Genomic DNA, 23,431 nt, shown 5'->3' on the forward strand with positions numbered 1-23,431 from the left:
TTTCCCTGCTAACTCAGGTCAGCTCGTTTTCCTTTTCCTGTTGGCTAGGGGACTAACAAAAGGGTAGCATTTTCCGCTAAGTTTCTTCTTTTGCCGCACAAACTACTAGGTGTTGTTTTAGCAAAAGGTCTGAATTTGGAGATTCTGAATATGAATGCCTTTTCTCAGTTAACAAACACCTAGAGAACAGAATTACATGAAAAAAATCTCTTCCTAGGAAAGACTTCCCTGCATTTATATTGATTTGAAATCTGCAATAAACTCACTTCGTTCTTTAAAACCCAGCTACCGAGTGCCTGCTGTGTGCCCACCACTATTCTGAATGCCTGTGAACACAGCAGTGGGCAGGACAGATACACTTTCCCGTCTCCAAAGGGCTTGTGTTCTAGCACAGAGAGAGATACTGCACAAAATGTATGTAACCAGTAGGTGGTCAGTGCTCAGAGGAAAACGACAAAGCCAGGGAAGAGGAAGGGGAGCAGGCAGGGGGTTCCACTCTTAGACGCGGTTATGTGTCGGGGACGCAGGTCGGGGGAGAGCCGTGCAAGCCGCTGCGAGCACCTGGGCTTTACTCTGAGTGAAGTGAGGCGCTGTCGCAGGGCCCGGGTGAAGGAGTGAGGTGACTAGACTTAACGTGTTAAAAGGGTTACCTGGGCTGCTGCTGAGAGTAGACTGCAGGGAGGGATGGGACAGCGGAGTGGAATGGAAGCACGCAGACTGGTGCAGTGGCTGGTGAGTGCGTCCAGGAGAGAGAACGGCGGATGGAGCCAAGGTGCCGCATGGGAGGTGTGTATTTAGTAAGAAGAGCCAACAGGATTTCCTACAGTTTTGACACAGGTTGTGAGAGAAAGAAGAGCCAAGGGTGATTCCAAGGCTTTTAGCCCAAGCGAGTGGGAAGATGGGCTTGCGATTTGCTGAGAGTGGGAAAGTTGTGTGTGTTGCACAGGTTTTGGAGGGAAACCGGAGTTTGGTTTTGAACTTAATTTTGAGGTATCTATTAGGGGTCTGGTGGGAAAAACAAATAAGCAGTTAGAAACGCAAATTAGCGCTCAGGAGGGGGAACCATGCTGGAGCTGTAAAGGTGCAGTTGTTGGTGTGGAGAGGGAATTCAAAGCTCTGTGATGGGATGAGCTCCTTGGAGGGAAGGCAGGAGAAGACAGCTTACCAAAGAGCAGGGACCGGTGAGCAGTGCTGCTGAGAGGTCAATTAAGGACCAAGAACTGCTTTAACAAAACGGAAGCTGTCAGTGTCCCAGGTAGCATCAATTTCAGTGATGCAATGGGAGTAAGATCGTGATTAGATTGAGTTGAAGAGAAAATGGAAAGAACTAAATTGGAGACAATGAGTATAAACAATTCTTTTGAAATGTTTAGATGAAAAGGAGAGGGAAGTGGAGTGCCTCCTCCCACCTTCCTCTTCTTTTTCTGTTTCTCTAGATGGGTTGAACCCATTTCACTTCTTGGACCTGTTTAAACCTCAGCCTTGGAGGCAGGAAGCACATGGTCTCCCTTCTTCATAGCTGAGGAAACCTAAATGCTGGGGACCGGCTAGAAATGAGCAGGTGGAGGGAGGAGAGCAGGGTGGAGAGGATGGAACCAGGCAGGGAGTGTGGGGTAACTCTCCACAAGTCCTGACGTAACGTAAGGTCCAAAGGGGAAGGGAAATTGCCAGACTGCTGTACTTAGAAACAATATGGCGAAATTGAAACGAGAAAAACTAAGGGGGCATGTCTTAATCAACCACAATGAGAAGAAATAAATGGACCTATGCCTTCTCAGATGGAGTCAGGGAGAGGTCAGATCAGGCTTGCCTGTCTGGTAAGCCAGTGCTTCTTAATCGGTAGCCCTGGACTAAGCAGTCCCTTCACTGGGGAATTTTTTTTTTAAAGCATAAACACCAAATTCAACCACTTGAGAGTCCGCACCACATTCTCTGCCTTCCTGCCTGCTGCTCTTAGGGACGGACTTAGCCATGTTCTTGTCAGAAGCCAGCCCCTTCGCTTTTGCACCAGATCTCATCTAGTCTCAAATGAGAGCTCTGACAGTTGACTCCGGCGTCCTACGACTTCCCCCTCTCCACAGGATGAGGACACTACTGCTTTACCACGTGCCTGGGCTGAGCCCCGACTAGGATGTATATGAGCTCCCAGGTGTTACAATATTACGTTAGCTGTTGCATTTATAATCACAAGAGACTAAGAAATCTGGTCGCACTTACAATATACGGACACACTTGGAATGGGTAACGTTTACTGAGCAAAACCTTTGTTCTAGGCACTTGGTTAAGCCTTTTCATATGTGATTGACTCCTTGGCCTCACAGTAACTGCAGAGATGTGCGATTACGCCCTTTCCAGAACCCAAGAGAGGTGAGAGAAAGAGAGAAGCTCAAATGATTTGAAATCCTGCAGCTCTCCACTCTCCAGCATTACTGCAACTTTCCAAGCCGAATATATTCCACGTGCACTTGTGTGTGGTTAAGCAGGTACACCCAGATTCAGCTCTGTCGCCCTAGGGATGTTCTTCACTCGATGGGGAGGAGTTCATCATGATATTATTCATGAGCTACCCCAGTGTACCTGGGGTCAATTAATAAAGCTTGATTTCTGTACAACTTTTCAAAAACATGTTCACAGATGACTGAAATTCATAGTTTACCACACGTTGGACACACGACTAGGTGACAAACAACGGAACAATGCAAATCACCCCTCCAAGGAGCTCAGATTCTCCTCTAGTTGGAAAGTCAATTGTTCACTCATTCAGTGAGTATTACCGAGTGCCTTAGGGCATGCCAAGTGCTATAATTTAGGTAAACACAAATCAGCTTAGAACTGTAATACTTGGTAGAAAGAGAGGCACGGATAAAGGCCTTTATCTTCCGTGGTTCTGTTCGATGGCACGTTGAGTGTTCGGACCTCTGGAGCCGAGCTGCCAGGCTTAAAGCCCAGCCCTGCACCTCGAGGCTGTGTGGTCTCGCACAGCTTAGACAACCTCTCCAGGCCCGCGTTTCCGCTCCCCAGCACGAGACTGGTAATGGTATTGACGTCACCGGGCGGCTGTGAGGGCTGAGCGCGGACACGTGTGCAGCACTTTGCGCAGCGCCTGGCCTACCACAAGCACCGCGTTAGCTGTTGGCACTATTACTGTGACTCAGCGTCAGCGTGTGCTGGAACAGTTGCTGACGGCTTGTGACCATCACTCAGCAGAGGACAGTAAGTGCTCTGCGAGTCTTTTGACCAGAACTTCCTTGCAGCCTTATCACGTTTCCCCCACCTCATCCCTGTAGTCAAGTCCCGAGTGGCCCCGAGTGCCTCTTCTGTCACATTTCTGCATTTTGAATCCAACGCCACATCAGTTATCGTCCTCTGCTGCCTCCTCTCTGTTTGTTCTCCTGGGGAGCAGGGGAGGCTGACTTTTTTTTGCATCTTAGATCCTCAGAGTGAGCTTCACTATCTGTCTTTGATACAGCTCTTCCCAGTTTTATCTTTAAAATGCTTTATTACTTTTCTTATTATCAAAATAAAAGGTGCTCAACATAAAAACAATTCAAACGGACAGAAGTTTGTAACAGAAAGCACACGGCCCCAGTAACCCCGCGTCCAGAGACAACCACTGGTCATCGCTTTGTGATGTATCTTTCCAGAGTTCCTCTAAACATACTTTTCGGACAGAATATACAAATAAAAATGGGACCACACTATTCATATTGTCCTGCGACTTGCTTTTTTCACTTACAGAGTTTGGACATTCTTCCATGTCAGTACAAATAGATCTCTTATTTTTATAAAATAAGTTAAATTTGTTTAATCAGCTCCCTACTGGGATTTTGTTATTAGGCTTTTACACCATTATGTTTCCTCTATAACAATGTGGCAATGAGCATACTTGAACATATATTTTTATACATTTATGTAAATATCTCTGAAATATATACTTTTTGCACACATATACCCAAAGTATAAAGTCCTAGATGTGTAACTGTCAAAAAAACCACACACATTAATTTTATCCCAATTTGCCAAATTGTCCTCTAAAGGGATTTACCCAATTTGCACTCACATTTATAGTGTATGAGAATGTGTACCAGTTTCTCCACATTTGACTGTTTTTTGAGTATTACTTTCTTTCTTTTCTCAATTTATCCCAATCGTAAAATCACATTTCTCTCAAGTCTAGAATAGCAGCTTTAAACACAAGGGAAGATCAAAACGCGGAACAAAATGTTTTTACAAACAGCAAAACATTTCAAATTAATTACAGGGTAGGGAGGTGTTTTCAATCAGAGTGTCACCCCACTAGATACTAACAATTTTAAAACAGCTCTCACCGCCCAGATCGGCAAACTCGGCACGCGATCAGATCACTTGCCACACAGCTGCTGCCTACACGCCTCCTTCTTGGCTGGGCGTGGGGAGCAGGAGAGGCTGCTGCCAGGAGGGACAGGGCCCAGAAAGTGAGAAAGCAAGAGGTCGGAGGGGCTCAAGGCCTAGTGTCGTCTAGTCAGTCGTCTAGGACAGGTCCTCGGAGTGAGCTCTGGCCCTCTGTTCGCGCTCCTCCTCCTCAGGGCGGCTCTTCTTTGTTTCCGGGGCCTGATGAAAACGCGCCCACAGCTAAGGGTCAGTTCTGCCCCCTCCTCTCTGAAGCCTTTCCTGAAGCCCTGGATAACCGCCCTCTTCACTGCCTCACGGGTCTGAGCACACACCTCTCTGAGTACCTGTAACGTTATGCGCAGCGTGCTTGTGGGAAACCAGATGCTGACTGAACATTCACTGACACGGAGAGATCTTGGTAGAAGAGAGATGAGGTTTCCCATTGTTCACAGAAATGGGTGGATTCCGAGTAAAGGCGATGTTGAAGTTCTGGGCTGGAACCAGCTGTCTTGATATAAACCAACAATGCCAAACGCCTCTCCCTCCTGACGTCACTTCTTGACCTCTACTTCTCGCCACCCACGAAGAAGACTGCAATACTCTTTGATCTTAAAGCAAAAACGAGAGGGAAAACCATCAGGTTGGAAAACACCGTTCAGTGGAGGACCTCCTTTCACCTGCCTGCTTCTGATGCAAGACATTTTTGGCAAAAAGTGAGAGGGAAAAAGGGTAGACTCAGATTAACACACGAATCGACTCTCTAGTGTATCTTTACTAGCGGAGACAGAACCAACGAGGCTGGGAAGCTACTCGCGTCGAGAAAGTTGTATGTGCCCCAAGTCCCAGGTAAGTACGTCCTCCTTGGGGTTGGAAGCCGCTGAAATGACTTTTACAAAAATTTCCCCACCATTTCACTGCATCCCCCTCCACGCCCGGTCTTACTGCCAGAGTTCTAATCGCTAGGACAGCCCCGGGAAGGGAGAAGGTGCCCGAGGTGGCCCCGCGCCCTGCCCGGGGGCAGTGTGGCAGGTGAGCGTCCGTTGGGGCGACCGCGACCTTCGGCGGCCGCCCCTCCCCGCCGCGCGCCCCTGCGCGCCGCCCCGCAGCCTCCCGCCGCCCAAGCCCGGCCCTGGGCCCCCGGACTGGCGGACCCGCCACCCCCTCCCACCCCTGGACCCCCGCGCGGGCCAGCCCGCCCGCTCGCCGGGCGGCGGAAGCGCGCGGACCCTCGGCAGGCGCGGGACAGCGGCCGGGAGAGAGCGCGCCGTCACATGGAGGCCCGGGCCCGCGCCATTGGCTGCGGCCGAGCCAGTCGCGGAGCCCGCCGGCTGCGGTTGGTCCCGGGGCTGCGGCGCCTGCACGGGCCCGGAGTCCATGTTACGCTTTGTCTAATTCCCCCCGTTACAGAGTCATGTGCTGCTGCTCCCGCCGCCGCCGCTGCCGCCGCCCGTGGTGCCCCGGCTCCTCCGCCGCGCTTCGAGGTGGCAGCCGCGGGCGGGGCCGCGGGAGCAGGGTCCAGGGCGCCGCGCGCCTCCGCCGCCCCGGCGCGTCCCGGAGCAGCCGCCGCCCGCCGCGGGTGATGCCGCCGCCTCTCGCCTCCGCCTAAGCCGGGGCCCGGCGGCCGAGCTGCCCGGGCTGCACCCGCGCCCCCCAGGTGGGTGCGCGCCTGTCCGGGCCGGGGCCGCGGGCTGCGCGCGGGGGGGTGGGGGGCGCCGGAGCCCTGCTCCGCGGCGCCTCGGCCCGAGCTGAGGCCGCGGCCGGGACCTCACGGCCGTGGGGGCGGGGGTCAGGGGGCGCGGGCGGCGAGCGGGGCCGGGCCGGACGCCTGCCTCCGCCCGCCCGGGCCCGAGGGCCGTTCCGCTTTCGGCAGTGTGAGCGGCGGGCGCCGCGGCCGCCGGCTGGGCCCTGCGGGAGGACGGTGCCTGCGCCCGCCTCCCGCCGGCTCCCCCCCGCGCGCTCGCTTCTCTCGCCTCCTTCCGCCTCATCGGAAGGGCGGGGAGACCCGGTTGCGGCTCCGCTGGCTCTTCGCGGAGGTGGGTGCTGGGCGTCTGGCCTCGCTGGCCCGCTGCCCGGAAGGTGAGCCCTCCAACTTCTCCAGAAACGCCTCCCCTTCGCCTCCTTCCCGCGCCGGGTGGGCTGGGCGGGGCGGCGAGGGCCCGTCCCGCCCCCGGCGCGAGGGGGAGGGAGCCGGGGCCCGCAGGTGCACCCAGCCCGCCGCGGGCCGTCTCCGGGTTGGGTACCGGTATAATCCGCTTCTAGCTTGTTTGGAAGCGTGGGCCCTTGGGAGCCGGACTTCGGCTCGCATCTCGTGCAGGGGCTTGGAGCGGAGGAGGGTTGGGGGTGGCTGCTCAGAGAATCAAACCCTCCGTTTACCGGAGGGTGGATGGGGCCTTCCTCTTTCCGCCCCCTTTACTTGGGGTATCCCTTCCGGATGCAGAGATGAGGCTTTTTGGTTTCTTAAAAAGCCAGCCGCAGTAAAGAAGAGCTGCCACAGGTCGAGGAAGAGAGGTAGGTCCCTGCTAGGGAGGGAGCGGTGGGGTGCGCGGTCTCTGGGACGTGCAGTTGGGGGCGCATGTGGCAGAAGGTGGGGAGGCCGGGTTTCGGGAAAGAAGTGCAAAGGTGAGAGGGTGGGAGCACTTCGGAGGCAGGCAGAAGGGCAGGGCGTGGGCACCGGGGAGCCCTAGCGACCGCGGGCCCAGCTTGCGCCCCTGGGGCTCCTCAGACGTGGCTCCTGCGGATTTCCTCCCTTCCTCCTCCTCGACTTTGGGAAGTACTTCTTGTTGGGCAGAGAAAGCTCCGAGGACATATGCTGAAGGAGATTCAGGAGTAAAGACGGAGAGCTGACTTCTGACAACTCTCCGTAGCAGCTTTGATGATGCAGTTCCGTCCAGGCGGCGTTTACCGAGCACCTATTACGTGTTCCGTGCGGGACCTTGGAAGAGCCTGGACAGGCCGGGACTTCCCGTCTGCAGTAGTGCTGAGGGCTCCTGGTGTCATAAACAGCCAAGGGCGCTTCCAAGTGCCAAGAATGGCAGTGATTCAGCCCCTCCCCGCCGAAGCCTCTGGGACCTCTGCATGGGGCAGGCCTCTGGAGAGAACCTGCATCATAGCCAGTGAAAGGGGTCTTCAGGCAGCGTTTATTTTTACAGTCCGTTAGTACTGACCAGACACGTCCCACCAGCTCCGGGAGGGTGAGAATTGTCTCTCCTCCTGTCTCCTATGTCGGTTGACTAAAGCCCTGTTAAAATGTAAGAGCAAGACAGGGAAACTCCAGCAGTGAAAAGAAGGACCCGGCCAAGCTGGAGTGTTCGGCCCCCATAGGCTAGGAAGGGAACCTCCCATAAAATGATTAGGTAACCCACGCAGCTGGGGGGAAAATCAAAAACCTTGAATTGGCAGGGTTTATGTATATGCTTGGACCTTTTATCTTAGATTTGTCTGGTTTATATTGAGGGCGTATGCGCGAGTGCTTTGTTGATTAAAACTTAACACTTCAGAAGATTGGAGAGGAAACTGTCCTTACGTGACCCAGTTCCCCAGTCTCTTCCATTCCCATGCTGAGTGATGTATGATGCAACGGTTCAAGTATTGAGCCATATTTGTATCTTTTTCTTTCTGCCAAAGTTTACAGAATTTTAAAAACTTGGTCAAAACTTGGCCTTTTAAAAAATTATACTGTGCAGAGCTTTTTTGATTAATTTAAAAATTTTGGTGTGATTTTTATATCCCAATAGCTAAATTATTTTGGCAGCTATTTTAGAAATTAGACTTGGTTTAATCTCAGATTGAAGGTGAATTGGCTATGAAAAAGTCAAAATTTCGTCAAACCTGTGTGCTCGTGATCACATACGTTCTTGAAGTGGCAGTTGCTGAAGGATTTCGTGTATTTTTCATGTATCGTTGGAGCTGATGTTGATGTTCTGAGGAACACCAGTCATTATTTACCGAGTGCCAGCAGTAAGCCGAGAGCAAGAGTGGGCACTGAGGTGCCTTACCAAAGGGCAGGTAAGCCAGGGCCACGCGAGACCACCACCAGAAGCCAGGGAGTGCCTCTGTCTACCGAGGTGGAAAGGGTGTTTGGAACCAGCTGGGAGTGCTGTGTGTGCTTGGAAAGGGGGAAAGAGCACTGTTAGGGGAAGCTTCGAGGTTGGCCATAGGTCAGAAACAGGTCTGCCTGGCTGGCGCAGAGAACATGGCTGATGAAGGGAGGTCGGGGGCATCTGGTTAGTGGGAACCTTGAACCACACAAGTCAGCAGTGTTAATCATTTGCCTCAAGAAAAGTAGTTCTCAACAGGGGGTGATTTTTGTCTCCCAGCAGACTTTTGGCAATGTCTGGAGACATTTTTATTTTTGCTTGTCCTGGCTAGGAGGCAGGTGCTACTGACACCTGGTGCACAGAGGCCAGGGGTCCTGCTAAACACCCTGCGGTGTGCAGGACATGCCCGCGGCAGAGTTGTCCTGCCCAGAGTAGTCCCTGTCAGAGCCAGGGCGGAGAAACCCTGCCTCGACAGGGAAGGTAAAGGCTGCTACAAGGTGGACTTACATCTCAGAACAGGTCTTGAAGGAGGAGGTGTTGACAGGTGAGGAAGGATGCTGAGGTTCGGAAGCAGGTCTAGGATGCTTCGCGGTGCTCAGGCCCGAAGTGATTAGGATCTGGGCAAACCCTAGTCAGAGGAAGGGCATTTCTGAGAGATCATGGCAGCAGGGCAGTGTGGCAGGGTCGGGGCGTCCTGGAACCAGACTAGGGTTTTAGAGAAGTCTTGGTCTAGCTTCCTTGCTTTAGTGCCCTTCTTACACTCGCGAGGCAGCCTCTGTTTAAACACCCCCAGGAGCAGGGACCTCTGTACTTGTGAAGACTTGTCATCGTATCTTTGGATTGTGTGTGTGGTGACTATTGGAGCTGAAGGCTGCCTCCTCAAAACTTGGTTCTGTTGACTCCATTCCTCTAGAACTGCCCACTTCCCCAGGACAGCTCTTGGGATGTGCAAAGACAGTGTGACGTCCCCCTCCCCCATTACCGTTCCTCAGTGCAAAATCACCCCTGTCCTTTCCACAGTTCTGCGTGGGGCTTGGCTCCTAGGTGTCATCTCAGCTTGTCGTCCTCTCTCAGGGAGAGCCCCGGCGTCTGGAAGTGAGTGTGGTGATCGAGACCTGATCTGGTCCACGAGGAGGACAGCAGGACAGCTACTGTCTGAGACCAGGGCGCGAGCGTCTGCTCACCGCGGCTCAGTTTACAAAGCTGCCAAGCAGAGATACTTGTGTGAACTGCTCCGTCCTGTGTCCACTGTGTAGACCTGTGTATGTGTATGTGAAGTTGAGTGGATGTTCTCTGTTTTTGACCCTGTTCAGTGCTCTCCTGTTTGTTCTGGTCCAGTCTCCAGGCCTTTTGAGATTTTAAAATCTTAATTCTGCCTTCTTAATCATATGAGAAAGGAGGGAGGGTTGACTTTGCTGAAAGCTTTGTAGTCGCCAGTATTGACACTTCATGGAACCCAGTAGTTGGGCGCTGCTGGTCCTGCTTGAGAGCTGAGGTGCTGGGTGGTGGAGGCGAATTCCAGGGCTTGCTTGGCCCCAGGTTTAGGGGCTTCTGAGAAATTCGTGTTCGTGGCCAAGCTCCATGTTTGCGCCTGGGGGTGCCCTTTGGAAACTGAGTCTGTTGCAAGCTTCTGAAATCTGTGTCCCATCCTCTGGGGTCTTTGCAATTCCGTTTAGACGTCTGGAAGAGAATCTCTAATGTTCTTTGCGAGTCTGAAGCTTCCAGGTCAGAGTTACTTTTGAAATTTGTGAAGAGGTAGACGGGGTAACTGACACTGGCAAAAGCCACTATGTATGAAGGTGGTTCCCACTCGGGCTAAGCTGGGTTTTTTTTTCTTTTTCTTTTTTTGCAAATGTGCCTGAAATTAATCAGTGACAGCTTTACATTTGGGGAAGGAGAGGGGACTGGGGCTTAGAGACGAGCCTTTTTCCCAGAACTGAGCTTTAGCTTGTCATTGGTATAATGTCATACTTACCAGATTTCATGTCTTCACTGAGAAGACGTTAGAAAATCACCATTCTCAGATGTCCTTTGAAGCAGGCGGGTCAGAGATCCTAGGTAACTTAGTGCCAAGTTCTCCACGTGTTCTAGATCGATCTAACAAGCTGGATCTGAGTAAATTACCTGGCTTGGGTGGTAGCCACGCAGCAGTGTTGAGAGAGCGGGAACAGAAAGCCAGACCTCACAGCAGCGTGGCCTCTGTTGTGACTGCCCATTGTGCCCCAGTCCGTTGCTGGTGTGTGGCCTGTCCAGGTGGTACAGTCTGCTTGTCCTCACTTCTGTGTGGGTCCACGTGGGAAACCTGGCTGTGCCCTCTGGAGATGAAGGATGTTCCTATGAGAAGGGATGCTTTGCTTAAGGGGGGACATACTTGAAAACCCTTAGAGATTGTGCTTTTGCACTTTCAAAGGCTGTGTCAAAGTTAAAGTCACCTTGGAGTTAAGGATGTGGTGTATCATTTTGAGTAGAGAGAGAATTGCATAGATGGGAGTGATCACCACTTGAAGTTGATGAGTTAGGTGAGAAGATTGAGGCACGGGGAGGGGAAGGGAGGACTGCAGCTTAAACATGCAGTGACCGGGCAGGCGTGAGAACCCATCTGCCTTAGAGACCACAAGTCAAGGCTGAGGAGGAAGATTTCTCTGCTTGGAGGCATGTAAACAGTGGGTCCCTTAGGTCTTGTTTACGTAATTGATCCAAAAGCAGGGGCACACAGTGGAATTGCTAGGTTTGCAGATGATGGTAAGCTCTCTCTGAATTACGAAACAGCCAACGGTGGAGGGGGGAGGTTACTGCAGGGAAACCGTACGAGGATGTGTTAATCATCAGAAGACTTGCAGGTGAGTTTCTTTGTGGGCAAATCTGAGGTCAGGTATTAAGTGAGAAATTATGGGACCGTCATAGGGCGGTTTTGGTGGGAACAGCCAGGAAAGGACTTGGAAAGTACTTTCACAATGTTGCCCCAAACTTGTTGCAGGTTAAAAAGGACAGGAAATGCTAAGCTTCTTCAAAAAGAGTTTGGCAACAAAACAGAAAACACTATCTGAACTGACTTTGTACTGTGCTTTGTTCAAAGCATGGGCACCTGACTTTAGGCAAGACACCAGAGCAGGAATGACACTGTGATGGTGCCTAGAAAGTCTGCAGTCCTGCTGGAATGGAAGCTCCCTGAGGACAGGGCCTTGCCCATCTGTTTTTCTGATTGAAAATAGCAGGGTTTCTAGCATCTGGAAAGAAGACGGCTGGGAGGAGATGACAGTGAAGCCTGTGAAGCCGCTCGGGCAGGGACACAGGGGACTGGATGGCTCCCTGCCCCAGCAAGCCTGACACGCTGTTTCGCTCTCCTGCCTCCCTGCCTGCCAGCCCGCTACTTGGCCAGTGCATGAGGGCAGGGCGGCATCTGTCTTGCGCTCCGCTGGTTTCCTAGCACCCCGCCCATGGCAGGCCCTCCTTCATATTTGATGTCTGAAGGAACGAGTGAGGAGGTATACCTACCTGAAAGCTTTATAAGGCATAAATTCGGGACAAAATGCAAAAAACAAAAGGGAGGGGCACAGGTTCTTCTTAGCCCTGGGAGGCGTCAGAGCCCGTCTGGGGAGCAGTTTAGAGTCACGTGCGCCCAGACCCTCCCTCACACCTATTGGATCGGAGTCTCTGGTAGTGGAGTTCTGTTTTGAAGAGTTCTTTTCACCCCCAGGTGGTTCTGACGTGCAGTCCAGACCGAGAACCGCCGTCTCACGTGGTGGGTGGCGTCGTCTGTGATACCATCTTACGTACGGAGAGGCTGGTGCTGACTGAAACACCTTCAGAAAAGTTCTGGAACCTCTGTGGCTGACGGGCTCCCAGCTGGTTATTAAGACAAACACTGAGCTTTTAGGTACATCTGTGTCCCTGGAAGGCAGTGGCCGAGACAGCAGAGGGTCCACCGTGTGGCCCTTGGTGCCTCCGTGCGGTGCTGCACCCTCGTTGGATGGCGTGACGGGCCACCCCGCAGGCCTTTCCCGAGTGGGTCCATAGTGACAGTTACACCAGCCTGTGGGAAAATAAGAAAAGGGCCATGCAGCAGGCTTTTCAGGTTTTAGTGCTAAATTTGTTCAGTTTAGGGTTTTTTTGTTGTTTATAAAATCTGGGCTGTCCTTCCTACTCGGAGGGGTTAATCCCCCCCACCCCCCTTTTATGAAAGGATGGTGATGGTTTGCTTTTTAGTATCATTTCTTGGTCACCTAAACCTGGCAACTTTGTAACAGTCTTCTGCAATTTTACTGGCTTGTGACGTGCACAGTCAGGGGGTCACTGCTTCTCTGAGGTGGTCGGGCGGTCTGTGCCCTCCTCCTGCCACCTGCTGCTGGGGAGGGCTCACAGATGCCAGAGTTAGATTCTGTTTGGAAATTTGCTTTCCTAAGTGTTCCTTTTGACTTTCTTTCCCGGCTTGCTGGTAATAGTTAGGAACATGGCCAGAGAAGGCTTCACTTCCCCAGCAACCCATAAATCCCACTGCTGAACCTCAGCCTTGACCGATCACCAGCACTGCAGGGAATTCCGAAGCAGGGAGGAAGGAGGGAAGCGAGCGACAACCCTTCTCTTTGAAGGGTGTTGCCACCAGGAGGCCGTCTCTGCAGGCCTCACACAGGGCAGCCAGGCGGATCCGTGCCAATCACACTGGGCTTGAAGCCCCATCAGGCAGTCTCTTTTCTCCGATTGTTCCCCTTGGAGTAAGATTTTACAATCAGTTTATTACCAAGTTTAGCTAGTTTTTTTCAAACTCAACTGGTCAAGAAGTAATTGGACAGCGTATGGAACTGTTAATAATAACCATCATTCATGAGGCATTTACGGATTGTCCAAACCTATGCCCTGGACTTTACATGCGTTCTCATTTAATCCTCAAAACAGCCCTACGTGGTGGAGGGATTTGTTCCCACTTTGCAGACGAGGTAACTCTGGCTTGAGGTGTTACGTGATTTGAAAAAAAAAATCACAAGAAGTTATGGAGGTAGAATTGAAACTAGTCTTGTTTATTTCAAAGCTGATTCTCTGACGTACCGTAATCTTCTCAGGTTTCTCTGTATTTATAGTACAATTTCTGTTAAAATCTGATGTTTTTAAAGATTTTTTTCCTTTTTTCTTGATTTTTGTCCTTGTTCTTTCCACATAAAGGGGTTTATACCATCCCTGCTATTTGATAGTCCCACTTTAAAAAATTTGGGGGGGGTGTAATTAGGTTTTATTTATTTTTTAATGGAGGTGCTGGGGATTGAACCCAGGACCTTGTGCATGCTAAGCACGCGCTCTACCAGTGTACCTTCCCTCCACCCTGAGAATCTGATTTTGAAGTGTAAAGGGACCTTACAAGTCCTCATTTATGGCTCAGATCCCAGACGTGGGAACACAGCTGAGAAGAGGGGAGCTGCGGTGGCACCCAGCTTTGCAGGTGTCCGGGCCAGTGTCTTCGTCAGTGCACGGTGGTTTTAGAAAAAACCACATGAGTAAAAGTTCACCCTAGAATTTAGAGAGTAATTTAAAATCTCTCGTTTTGATGCCTTCTCACACCCTGTTCTCTTTTAACGTCAGCATGGGTGACAGGATGCTGCTGGCACTTCGTGCACGCTGAGCGCCCCCCTCCAAGCTAGACCTGCCCCTGCAATACTGCTGTGCACAAAAATACAAAGATGTGGCTAACGTTTGTTAACAGGTTTTGTCTAAAAGTTTGCTGAATAAATGCTATGAAAATATGTGCAATTAAAAACATATCATCATCCATATCCTCTAATTAAAGGGCAAATGAACAGCCGAATATCTATATATTCACAGTCTGTTTTATTTATAGATTTATTATGCTCAGGTATAGTCATTTCAGTGGAGTTAATTCATTCTGTTTGAGTTTCTACTTTAACAGTTTTATTTTTCATATTAATATTTAGCCAGTAATAAAGTCCAAATTGGGGAGTGGTCTGCAGTGTTCACAGCTTACGCAAGTGAACCCGCTTTCTATACACAGACAGAGAGAGACAGAAAGGGGAGAGAGAGGCCTTCCCCTCTCTTTAACTTAGTCCTTTTCAAGTATTTCTCTATTACGGGGCATTTTCCTTACTACTTAGTGCTAAGTCCTTTTCCTTATAAATTTTTTGTACCTGGAAAATTCTGTACCAAGCAGAAACTTTATAAGTACATCTGTTAATTTCTGCACTAACCAGAGATGGAGAGAGAGAGTTAGGGTCGGATACTCGCTGTGGCCTGGGGTTGGAGGCCTCAGACACACACCAAATCCTGCCTGAAGTGGAGAAGATCGATGGCAGCTGGTGCTCAGCCTCGGGGCCAGCTGATCAGGAGGGACTGGGGGGTGGCCCCGGGCTGAACTAGAAAATGCAGGTCCTGCCTAAAGGGGCCTGTTTAACAGATCTGTTCAGTTGTTGCCATATGGAAATGTGGGGCAGTCTTCACAGATCTTCTGATTTTTCACTGTAAGCCAGAAATCTGGATTACTTAAAAATCTCCTGATTTTGAAAGATCAGCTAACTCAACATTTTAAATAAGAACTTCCTGAGCAGACTGAACAAAACAGCTTTGTGGACTGGATGCAGCCTGCGAGTGCAGGCCCTTAGAGGTGGACAGCCCTTCAGCTCGGTAAGCAGAGGCACAGGGTTTGAATAAAAGCAATAGTACACTTTCAAAAGGTTGAAAGAAATCAAACCTTAATGTCATGGTTTTGTGTCCTGCACTCCCCTCCCCCGACACACGCGCTTGTAATGGTAACAATTTCTGCCCTTTAAATGTGGTGCATTGTGACTGGAGTGGATGCATTTGAAGGGGTTTCCTGCCCAAAGGAGTAACGGAATCAGGGAGAGATAGGTGGAGTGTGGAGCATGGGGAAGGAAGCTGGAGGAGAGCACGTGGGTGTGGGCGGCAGGCGGGTGCAGGGACAGAGACCCAAGGTGGGGTGAGGAGAGAGAAGAGGACGACTTCTGTATATATTAAGGGGGATGTGGATGTGGTCGGGAAGAGAAGAGGAGGAAAGAGGAGTCCTTGCATGAGAAGGGAAAATTGTGACCCAATAAATATTTAGAACTAGTGCAGAATCTGTGTGGGTGGGCGCTGGGCTACTGCTTTGCCATCCCTGGTGTGCACGTTAGCTTGTGTTGTGGCTTCTGCAAAAGGAGAATTGGAGCGAGAAGGAAAAGAAAGGGTTTGTGTTGGGAAAGGAGAGTACGGAGTGAGGAAAGGAAGAGGGGACTAGGGAACAGCTGACATCATGCTGAAAATGTTTCCATTGTGCAAACCAACAGCCTTCCCCCGACCGCGCCCCCAACCACAGCATCGTTTGAGGGAGTGTGCGTGTAGCCTCCTACGTGTGGTGGCCCCCAGCTCCCAGGTGGCTCTGGGCACCAGCTTGTTTTGCTTTGGGGGCTGGTGTGCTCAGCACACTTGGAGCCGCGCCCACAGCCCCTCTGGGTGACGTTAGCTGCATCCGCCCCCCCAGGGCGTGCTGCGCTGCTGGGAGAGCTGCGCGGACTGAGTTTGAGCCCCTCTCCTGTCTGGGCGCCCCTGGGAGGGCACGACCGCAGAGCTGTACTGTGACCCTTCCTTCTAGGGCCCTTGTCTTAGTTTTACCTGCCCTCCTGGGGAGAGTCCTTCATTGTCGAGTATAATCTGTCGGCTGTGCGCCCTCTGGAAGAAGAGCGGTGGTGTTTTAGCAGACCGCTGTTACTAGCCGAGTCTAGACTTCTGACCCGAGAGGGGATTTTTAAAACCATTTTTCTCTTAATCATCCCAAGTACGGCACACTGTTTCTGGAATTCCAGCGTTTTCTGGGAAAGAAACCTTTCGATGCATCAGCAGGTCTCATCCCAGTCCTGAGGACTGTCATCCCCGTGCGATTCGAACCCCGTCTTTCTCAGCTGGTGTAACTTTAAATTTCTAACATGTTGGTTGCTCTCAGAATATAAAGTGCATTTAAAGAATGTTCCCCTGTGTTAGTTTACTGCAATAAAGGGTCTTTGTCTTGTTCTGTTTTTCTCAGTATGGAAGCCCGCGTGTAGAATTGAGGGGATGGGTGCACACTTGCTTGCACTGTTACTGGGAAGGAGGAAGATTCTTCAGATTCCACTGTTTGTTCTTCCAGGGACTCCAGTCCACAGATGGAAGTCCTGGAAAATCCTATCAGGAAGTGAAACTTGTAAATAATCTTTGTGCGGGTTTGGGGCATTATGGATTAACACGTACAAGAAGTCTTCTTTAACCTTATAAAATACACTGTAAAAAGAACACAATTGTAGAGACTCATCCAGCCTGGAAATAACAATAGGAGACACTTGCATGTGCCCGGCGCTGCTTGGAGCCCTTTACACGTATAGCTCGGCTGTCCCTCGGCACGGCCCGCTCTGAGCGGGGGACGCAGAGGCCCAGCTCCCGCCACCACGAGCGGCCGAGGGTGTCGGGGCCGCGGAGCTCCCAGGGCAGGGCCGAGGCGGGAGCCCGGGCGGGCGCGGCTCAGAGGCCCTGCTTTGGAGGCTGTGTTTTGGCCTCTGTGCTCTTCTCGCAGCAAGGATCACATGTGGTTTTTAGAAACTTCCTGTGCTTTTCCCATCACCTCAGCTCTAAACTCAGGACCAGAGTTTGATTCAAAAAAAGAAAAAATCCTCCTCCTTCCCTAAGGCCTGCTCCTCAAACCGACCGAACAAACCGCGTTGTCAGGAGACAGCCTCTGTCGGGAGGGGAGAGCCGAGGGGCCCGCTGCCTGGAGCGCTGCCGACACCAGACGGCCCGCCGTTCCTGGGGCTGCAGGCGGGGCCACGACGCCGTGGCGGCCCCACTCTTGGCACCAGGACTGTCTTAGGAGCACGGGCGCTTTACCTCCACCTTCACAGCTGGTGGATTTGGCGAGCCTCTGAGACTCAAGGTGGCCTTTCATGCCTCCCCGAGGGCGGCGGGAGGCCCGCGGGCTGGCGGCGGGAGATCCTGCCTTCTGGGCCAGCTCTCTTCCCTGCCCACCATGTGACCTTGCATTTCTTAAGACCTGGGTTTCGTCCCCTGCAGGTGGTGGAGGGGATGAAACAGGCAGTGGGACTGGTTTGCTGAGAGTCTGGACGAGAAGCTCTTGCACATGACGATGTTTTATGGACGGGGTGGCTGTGTGTGTTGGGCAGCTGGGGACCGGCGTGTCCTTTATGAGTCCGGGCAGTCCTTCCCGTGGGCGAGTGGCGCCTGGGATGCGTGGGGGGCGTCAGGAAGCTTTGCGTCGACCTGAACGTCTCTGATCTCCAGTCCTCTCCTTACCTGCATTGCAGTGTGGACGGTGATGTGGGTGTCGACTCAGTTCTTGGCCCAAACCCCTTTTCCTTGGTTTTCCTCCCTCCTGCTTTGGGCTCGCCTCCAGTTTGCCTACAAAGTGCCATTTGTTGTGAGGGTGAAGCAGGCAATTCTCTGGGCAGCGACACTGTGGCTGCAGGCAGTTACTGTAGTTCAAAGCAAAAAGCCAAGTTGGAGTAGGAGGGACAGACAGGGCTTGTCTGTTAGAATTTTGTACATTGATTTTTGAAGAAAAGAAAGGGGATTAAGAGATGACTTCTCAATAGAAATATTATGAAATGCCCTTCGTAACAGGACAAAATTGGGCAAGGAGAAAGGGCTTTAAGAAAGCACTGTTTATTACTTTGAAATCAAGTGCTTTTTATTTTCCTGAGTGGAAGCAAAGGCTTTTGAGCGCTTAACGTGTCTGCATGTCCGCAGTGCAGCCTCGCAGGCTGGGGAACAGACGGCACTGATAAACGACCCTAACAGCAGCGCCCACGTAGGTGCACTTCGGGTGTCCGCGGTGGGCCAGACGCTTTCTGTGTTTTCGTCCTCACGTCAGTCGTGAAGGTGGGGATCGCTTTTTGAGTGCCTCATTCAAAGATTACAAAATTGAGACTCAAAGCATTGAAATAACCTGCCGAGGGTTACAGTGCGCGTGAGTACCTGGAGGAGCTGTCTCTCATCCACAGTGGGAGAGATGAGTAAGATGGGCCCTGCTTTCTGGCGGAACCAGCATGTGATTCAGTGCAGCGTGCCACGTGTACTGTAATTTCTGCAGGAGCTAAGGTTTTTGGACATTTGGTTTTTTGGACATTTTGACCAGAAAGATCAGAGAAGATTTCACAAAGAAAAATAACTTGGCAGCCTGGCCTTGAAGGATGAGAAAGAGGGTGTGTGGTAGGGAAAGGGTGGGGGAGCTGAGGGAGAGTCGGGAGACATAAAAGCAGCATGTGATGTGTTTGGAGAATGATACTGTGACAGAGTCAGGGATGTGGAGGGGAGGAGGGCAGAAAGTAGTTTGGGACAGATCACAGAGGGCCTCAAGCGTTCTGCTAAGGAATTTGGACTTCATTCCATTGCCTTTGAAGGTTATTCCATTAAAGGTTCTTGGGAAGGGAAATCCTTTGCTCTAGTCTCTGGCGTCCGTTGCTGATTCTGGAGTCAAGAAAGGAGTAGGGTGTCTGCAGCAGAGGTGCCCCGACCAGGCTGCAGCTAGGGTCACCCGGGAGCTTCTTAAACATACAGATTCTGGGAACACCCCACCCCACCTGCACTCCCCAGGAGACACTGTGTTTAAAAGCCCGTGGGTGATTCAGAGTGCCGTCAGATAAGGGAATAGTGCTGTAGGCATTCTGAGGCTGGCTGTGAGTTTGTCCTTGTGCGGATGATTTTTAAACCATAGGAGGGGGGCCGGCAATCAAACCTTGGGGAAGTCTGTCTATTTAGACTTTATCGTTTGCTTTGATTCTCTGTAGATATTAAATAATCTCATAGCACCATCACTTTCACACCCGTGTTCCCGTTCATGTCTGGAATTCAGTATCGCTCTAATTTGTTTGCCTTTGTGCTAAGCACCCCGCTCCCTTTTTTGGAGGGCGTATTTTGAAGGAAACAGAACATAACATGTGGGGCTTCCGTGGTGACTGTCTCTTCATCGACAGCCCCTCATAGAGCACGAGCTGCGGAGTCCGCCGCCCGCAGCGTGGCGGCCGCAGGGCTGGCGGCTCAGGTCTTCAGTCTCTGGGAGCTGCGGGAAACGATGCTCACTTGTGTTTCCTGGGACCCAGCGTGAAGTTAGGCCATTTTTTTTTTCCAGATGTCACAGACCTCTCTTACTCCCGTTTCTTGAGTTCTAAATCAACTACTCAACTTTTAAAGTATAATTTTTGCTGGGAAGGCAAATAGTTCTACCAAGGGAGAAGTGATTTCTCAACATTAAAAAAATTAGAAATTATAATTTATGCTTAAAAAAATAATGTTAGTCCAAGTTTCAGCTCTCTTTGCTCTTCCTTCTCCGCTGTCCTTTATCCTGCCGTGTGTTTGCAAATCATTCTCATGACCTTCTGCCTGTGCGGCATATTTGTAGTGGGGCCAGATTATACATACACCACTGACTTTTTTATCTGATCTCTAAATTCAGCCTTTGAGCCCCTTCATTGCTTTGAGTTTTGCTAACAAAGTCTTCTTGTTGAAAGAAATACTATTTCCCATGGAACTTTACTGCTGGCGTGTGGAATGATAGGATCATGCTTTTTGGAGTTCAGACCGAGGGGCCTAAGGTCGTAAACATTTCCAGTTTGCTACTGCTTACTTCACTTAGCTCAGCCTTGGCATCTCAGGTCCAGAGGCAGTTCCCTCCCAGTGGGCATCCTCAGCCCCTCCCTGAAAATTAAAGGGAGCACAAAAATGAGACCGAACGTCCTGTTTTTCTTCACCACTCTGTTAATTTAACTAAGTCAATTGGCTTGCCCTCATTTGCCCTTTTTCACACCTCCCCAAATTAATGTTTTGTGCAAATTTGATTATAACAATGCGAACAATTTCTAAGTTACTTTTGAATACAGATTGAATACCGTTCCTTGTGGCCCTTTTCTTCATCCACTAGTGGATGTATCCAGTCTGTTTTTTTTTTCCCCCAGCCTGCTTAACTCCTGCGTGGTTCTTACAGCCACGTAAGTTTCAGTGGATTTAGTGATCCTGATTGTCTGGGACACCGTATCAAATGCTTTATCAAGATCAAAGCATGGGGAGTTCATGGCATTCCCTTCCCTTGCCAGTTCAGTTGACCTGAGCCAGGCAAACCTGGAGCCTTGCAGTCGAGGATTCTGGTCAAGGAAAGGCAGCAGCCCTCCTTCCTGACTTTGCAGCAGATCTCTGTTCCTTTCCTTTCAGTATTCGTTTATTCAGCAACATGTAGCAGGACCTGCATCCTTGACCCTGTGCAACCAGTGGTTACATTCTTGCTGCAGACAGGAAAGCGTCTGAGCCTTTCAGGCCTCCCCTCCTGCCGTGTCGTGGGGCTGCCCCCCTTGAACTTGCACGCTGCAGACAGCAAGCCCGGGCCAGCTGTGCGCCGGCGGTGGCGAAGCGCGGGGTCAGGGTGGACTGTGGCCAGCCAGCTGCCGAGTTCGGGGCTTTGCTAGCAGTGCTACTCAGGCAGATTGCTTAAGGGCCTGTGTCTGTTTCCTGATCCGTAAGATGGAGGCAATGGTAGTTCCTGCCTCGTAGAGTTGTTGTCAGGAATAAAGTGGTTGGAATTTGTTTAGCTAGGTTTAGTTTAAAAATTGATGAATAATCTTTTAAAGGTTTGTAATAGCTTTTCTGGATTTTGCAGGCACTTTGTTTTTCTTTCACACTTTTTGCCTTAGTCACTCCACTGCAGGCAAAGGGAAGGAAAGGAAAATCAAACTGTCCATCTTTGCCTCCTCAAATTACTTGTAAATTGCTTTTCTTCCTTAGGACGCCGTTGTGATAGATAATTGAGAATTGATGATGTGCTCAGCGGACAGTGACATGGGACTTACTCCCTATCAGCTCATATATTTTGCCGCCTTCTGATGTGTAATTATACAAAAGTTTATGTATTTTTAAAATTCTTTCAAGAACGTTATTTTCTTAATAATGAACATTTTATTTATTTGACTTGCTACGACAAATTCTTTTAAATTGTTGGATTTTTAATGCATTATTTTTAAATGGATGTCCAAAGAGAATTAAAAACCTTTTTTCACTAAGGAAGCAGAAATACCCACTATAGAAGATGAATAGACAAAACATGCCTTCTTAAGAAAAACGTCTTATAGGACAGTGGTTAGTCTACACAATACACACCTTGATTAACAGTCGGTAAATAACTCAAGACTGTTCATCGCTAGCAGTCTGTGCCGGAACAGTTTGAATGCTCTTAACTTACGTACAGGTTTTGGCATTTAGTCAAATCTTTATGGCTTCTTGCTAACCCTTCATATTTATGCTCACTAAATCACAGTACATCAGTCATCATGGCACACTTTACGTATATATTCATGTACTAACTAAAGAATGAGAGAGGAAACTTGGAAAAACATGTATTAAGATTTTGTCCATCACAGTCTGATTGACCAGTGGATCTGTTTTATTTATTTTATTAACTACTTTTCAGCTGCCACCTAAGAACATTTAATTTTTTATATTTATATAAAATGTATTTTTATTTATAATAAAATAATTTAACAATAATTTATATCCACACATTACTAGGGTTTGAAAATCAGTTGGCCTGTTGCAAATACATGTTTATAGTTCACACGTCACAGAAGCTTGGCCAGGCGATGAAGCGTCATGATGCAGTGAGGGAGAACATTCCAGGTTGTGTTAAAAGTGAGATTCTTCTGAGCGAAAGGTGTGCAGCACAGGGTAGTAACTCCACGGCCAAAATGCACCCACTCACTTCTCTTCAGTTATAGAGGAGGAGCAGACCCAGGGGGAGTTTGAGCTCCAATAGCTGCTGCTTTGAGAGAAGGGACTTGGCAGCCGTGCGCTCCACCCCTAACACAGCGACCACGGCTCCTCCCCGCAGAGGCCGCCCTGGGAACTCGGGGAGGCGGGGCATGTGTGGGTCCTGTGCATGTGTGACCCGCTCTGGCCAGGTGGGTGAGTCGATGTGTGTGTGTGTGTGGAAGCACTGAGCTGAGGGACCTCGGAGCTCAGGCCTGCGGCCGTGCTGGCCTGTGTTTCTGGCGTGTGGCTGGTGCCCAGCGTCATGCTGCAGGCTGCCGCTCTCCGTGCTCTCCTTCTCGACTTGCTCAGGACCAGAACTGCGCCCACAGGGAGCCTGGGCTCGCTCTGCAGGCAGGTTTTCTTGAAAAGGTGATGTGCTTCCCCTTTCTACATGTTTTGCCGTGGGAAACGACATGCTGGCTCCCTGAAGACGGCTAATAGCCCTCTGTGGGTAAATGCCAGTCAAGCCGGCCAGTTGGCTCTGAGGACATCTTCCTTGAAAGCCATGGCCCGAGTTCTGCCGAGGCCAGGAGGGGAGTGTGAGAGCCAGAGCCCTTCACAGAAAAGCCTGGTGCGTGTGCTGCCCTGGAAGTGGGGCTGGAGACAGGGGCGCTGCTGCGAAGGCTGCTGGGACAGAGAGGCAATCTCTTAGGTAACCGATAGCTTGTCATCTTTCTGTTTGTTTGCAGAAATCCTGCTGTAATAATGGCCAAGAATCCTTACACAGAAAAATTGTGTGGCAGACGTTTTTTAATCAACAGAATAAGGTCACTCTCTTTTAAAATGAGGGAAGATGAGCAACAGCATTTTGGGATATGAGTTTATCGTCTCCTCCTCCACACCCGTTAGTCTTCAGGAAAGGTGTCTCTCGACACTTGATTTGGAGCCTCCGAAAGTGCTTTCGCACTGTTGCCGTCTTCATCCGTGGACTGCTGTACTTACGGAGTAGAGACTTGCAAAATGAACCTCCAGTGTTTTTCCTAAATCAGTTTTATTTTTTGTGGCGTCATTTGTGCCATCCTGGGAGCATTTTTTTTCTCTTTTTATGAGGTTGTGATTTTAATGTTTTTTTCTGCTTGACAGTGGTCAGGAAGAAACACTTTTCCATGAAATACAGAAGGGGCGGGGGACTGGCTGAGCCGTGGGAATCACGACGTGGTGCTTAGGCCTTGCGATTGTCAGGATATATGCATGTCGGGGCGGGTGCAACCTAAATGGCGGTGTATTAGCCAAACTACGAATGTTGAGATCCA

At 50.5% G+C, this 23,431-nt stretch overlaps 1 protein-coding gene and 1 long non-coding RNA gene across 3 annotated transcripts in view; one reads left to right on the top strand and one right to left on the bottom strand.

Moving 5' to 3' along the window:
- Positions 1–3,479: 3,479 nt before the first annotated feature.
- Positions 3,480–5,923, bottom strand: LOC106730411. Of its 2 annotated transcripts, none has more exons than XR_001366867.2 (2): positions 4,716–5,923; positions 3,480–4,590 (listed from the first exon to the last, which is right to left on the bottom strand). It is a non-coding gene; the product is annotated as an uncharacterized LOC106730411 (long non-coding RNA). The 2 variants fall into 2 exon arrangements; XR_001366868.2 differs by having other exon boundaries at positions 4,704–5,923.
- Positions 5,144–23,431, top strand: part of LRRC8D (leucine rich repeat containing 8 VRAC subunit D) — a 93,609-nt gene continuing 75,321 nt past the window's right edge. Inside the window, 1 exon segment of the mRNA XM_032487041.1 lies at positions 5,144–5,217. Within this exon segment, the coding sequence (XP_032342932.1) occupies positions 5,200–5,217 (18 nt within the window). The 5' untranslated portion in view covers positions 5,144–5,199.

This window comes from Camelus ferus, chromosome 9 (assembly GCF_009834535.1).
Source record: "Camelus ferus isolate YT-003-E chromosome 9, BCGSAC_Cfer_1.0, whole genome shotgun sequence".
NCBI lineage: Eukaryota > Metazoa > Chordata > Mammalia > Artiodactyla > Camelidae > Camelus > Camelus ferus.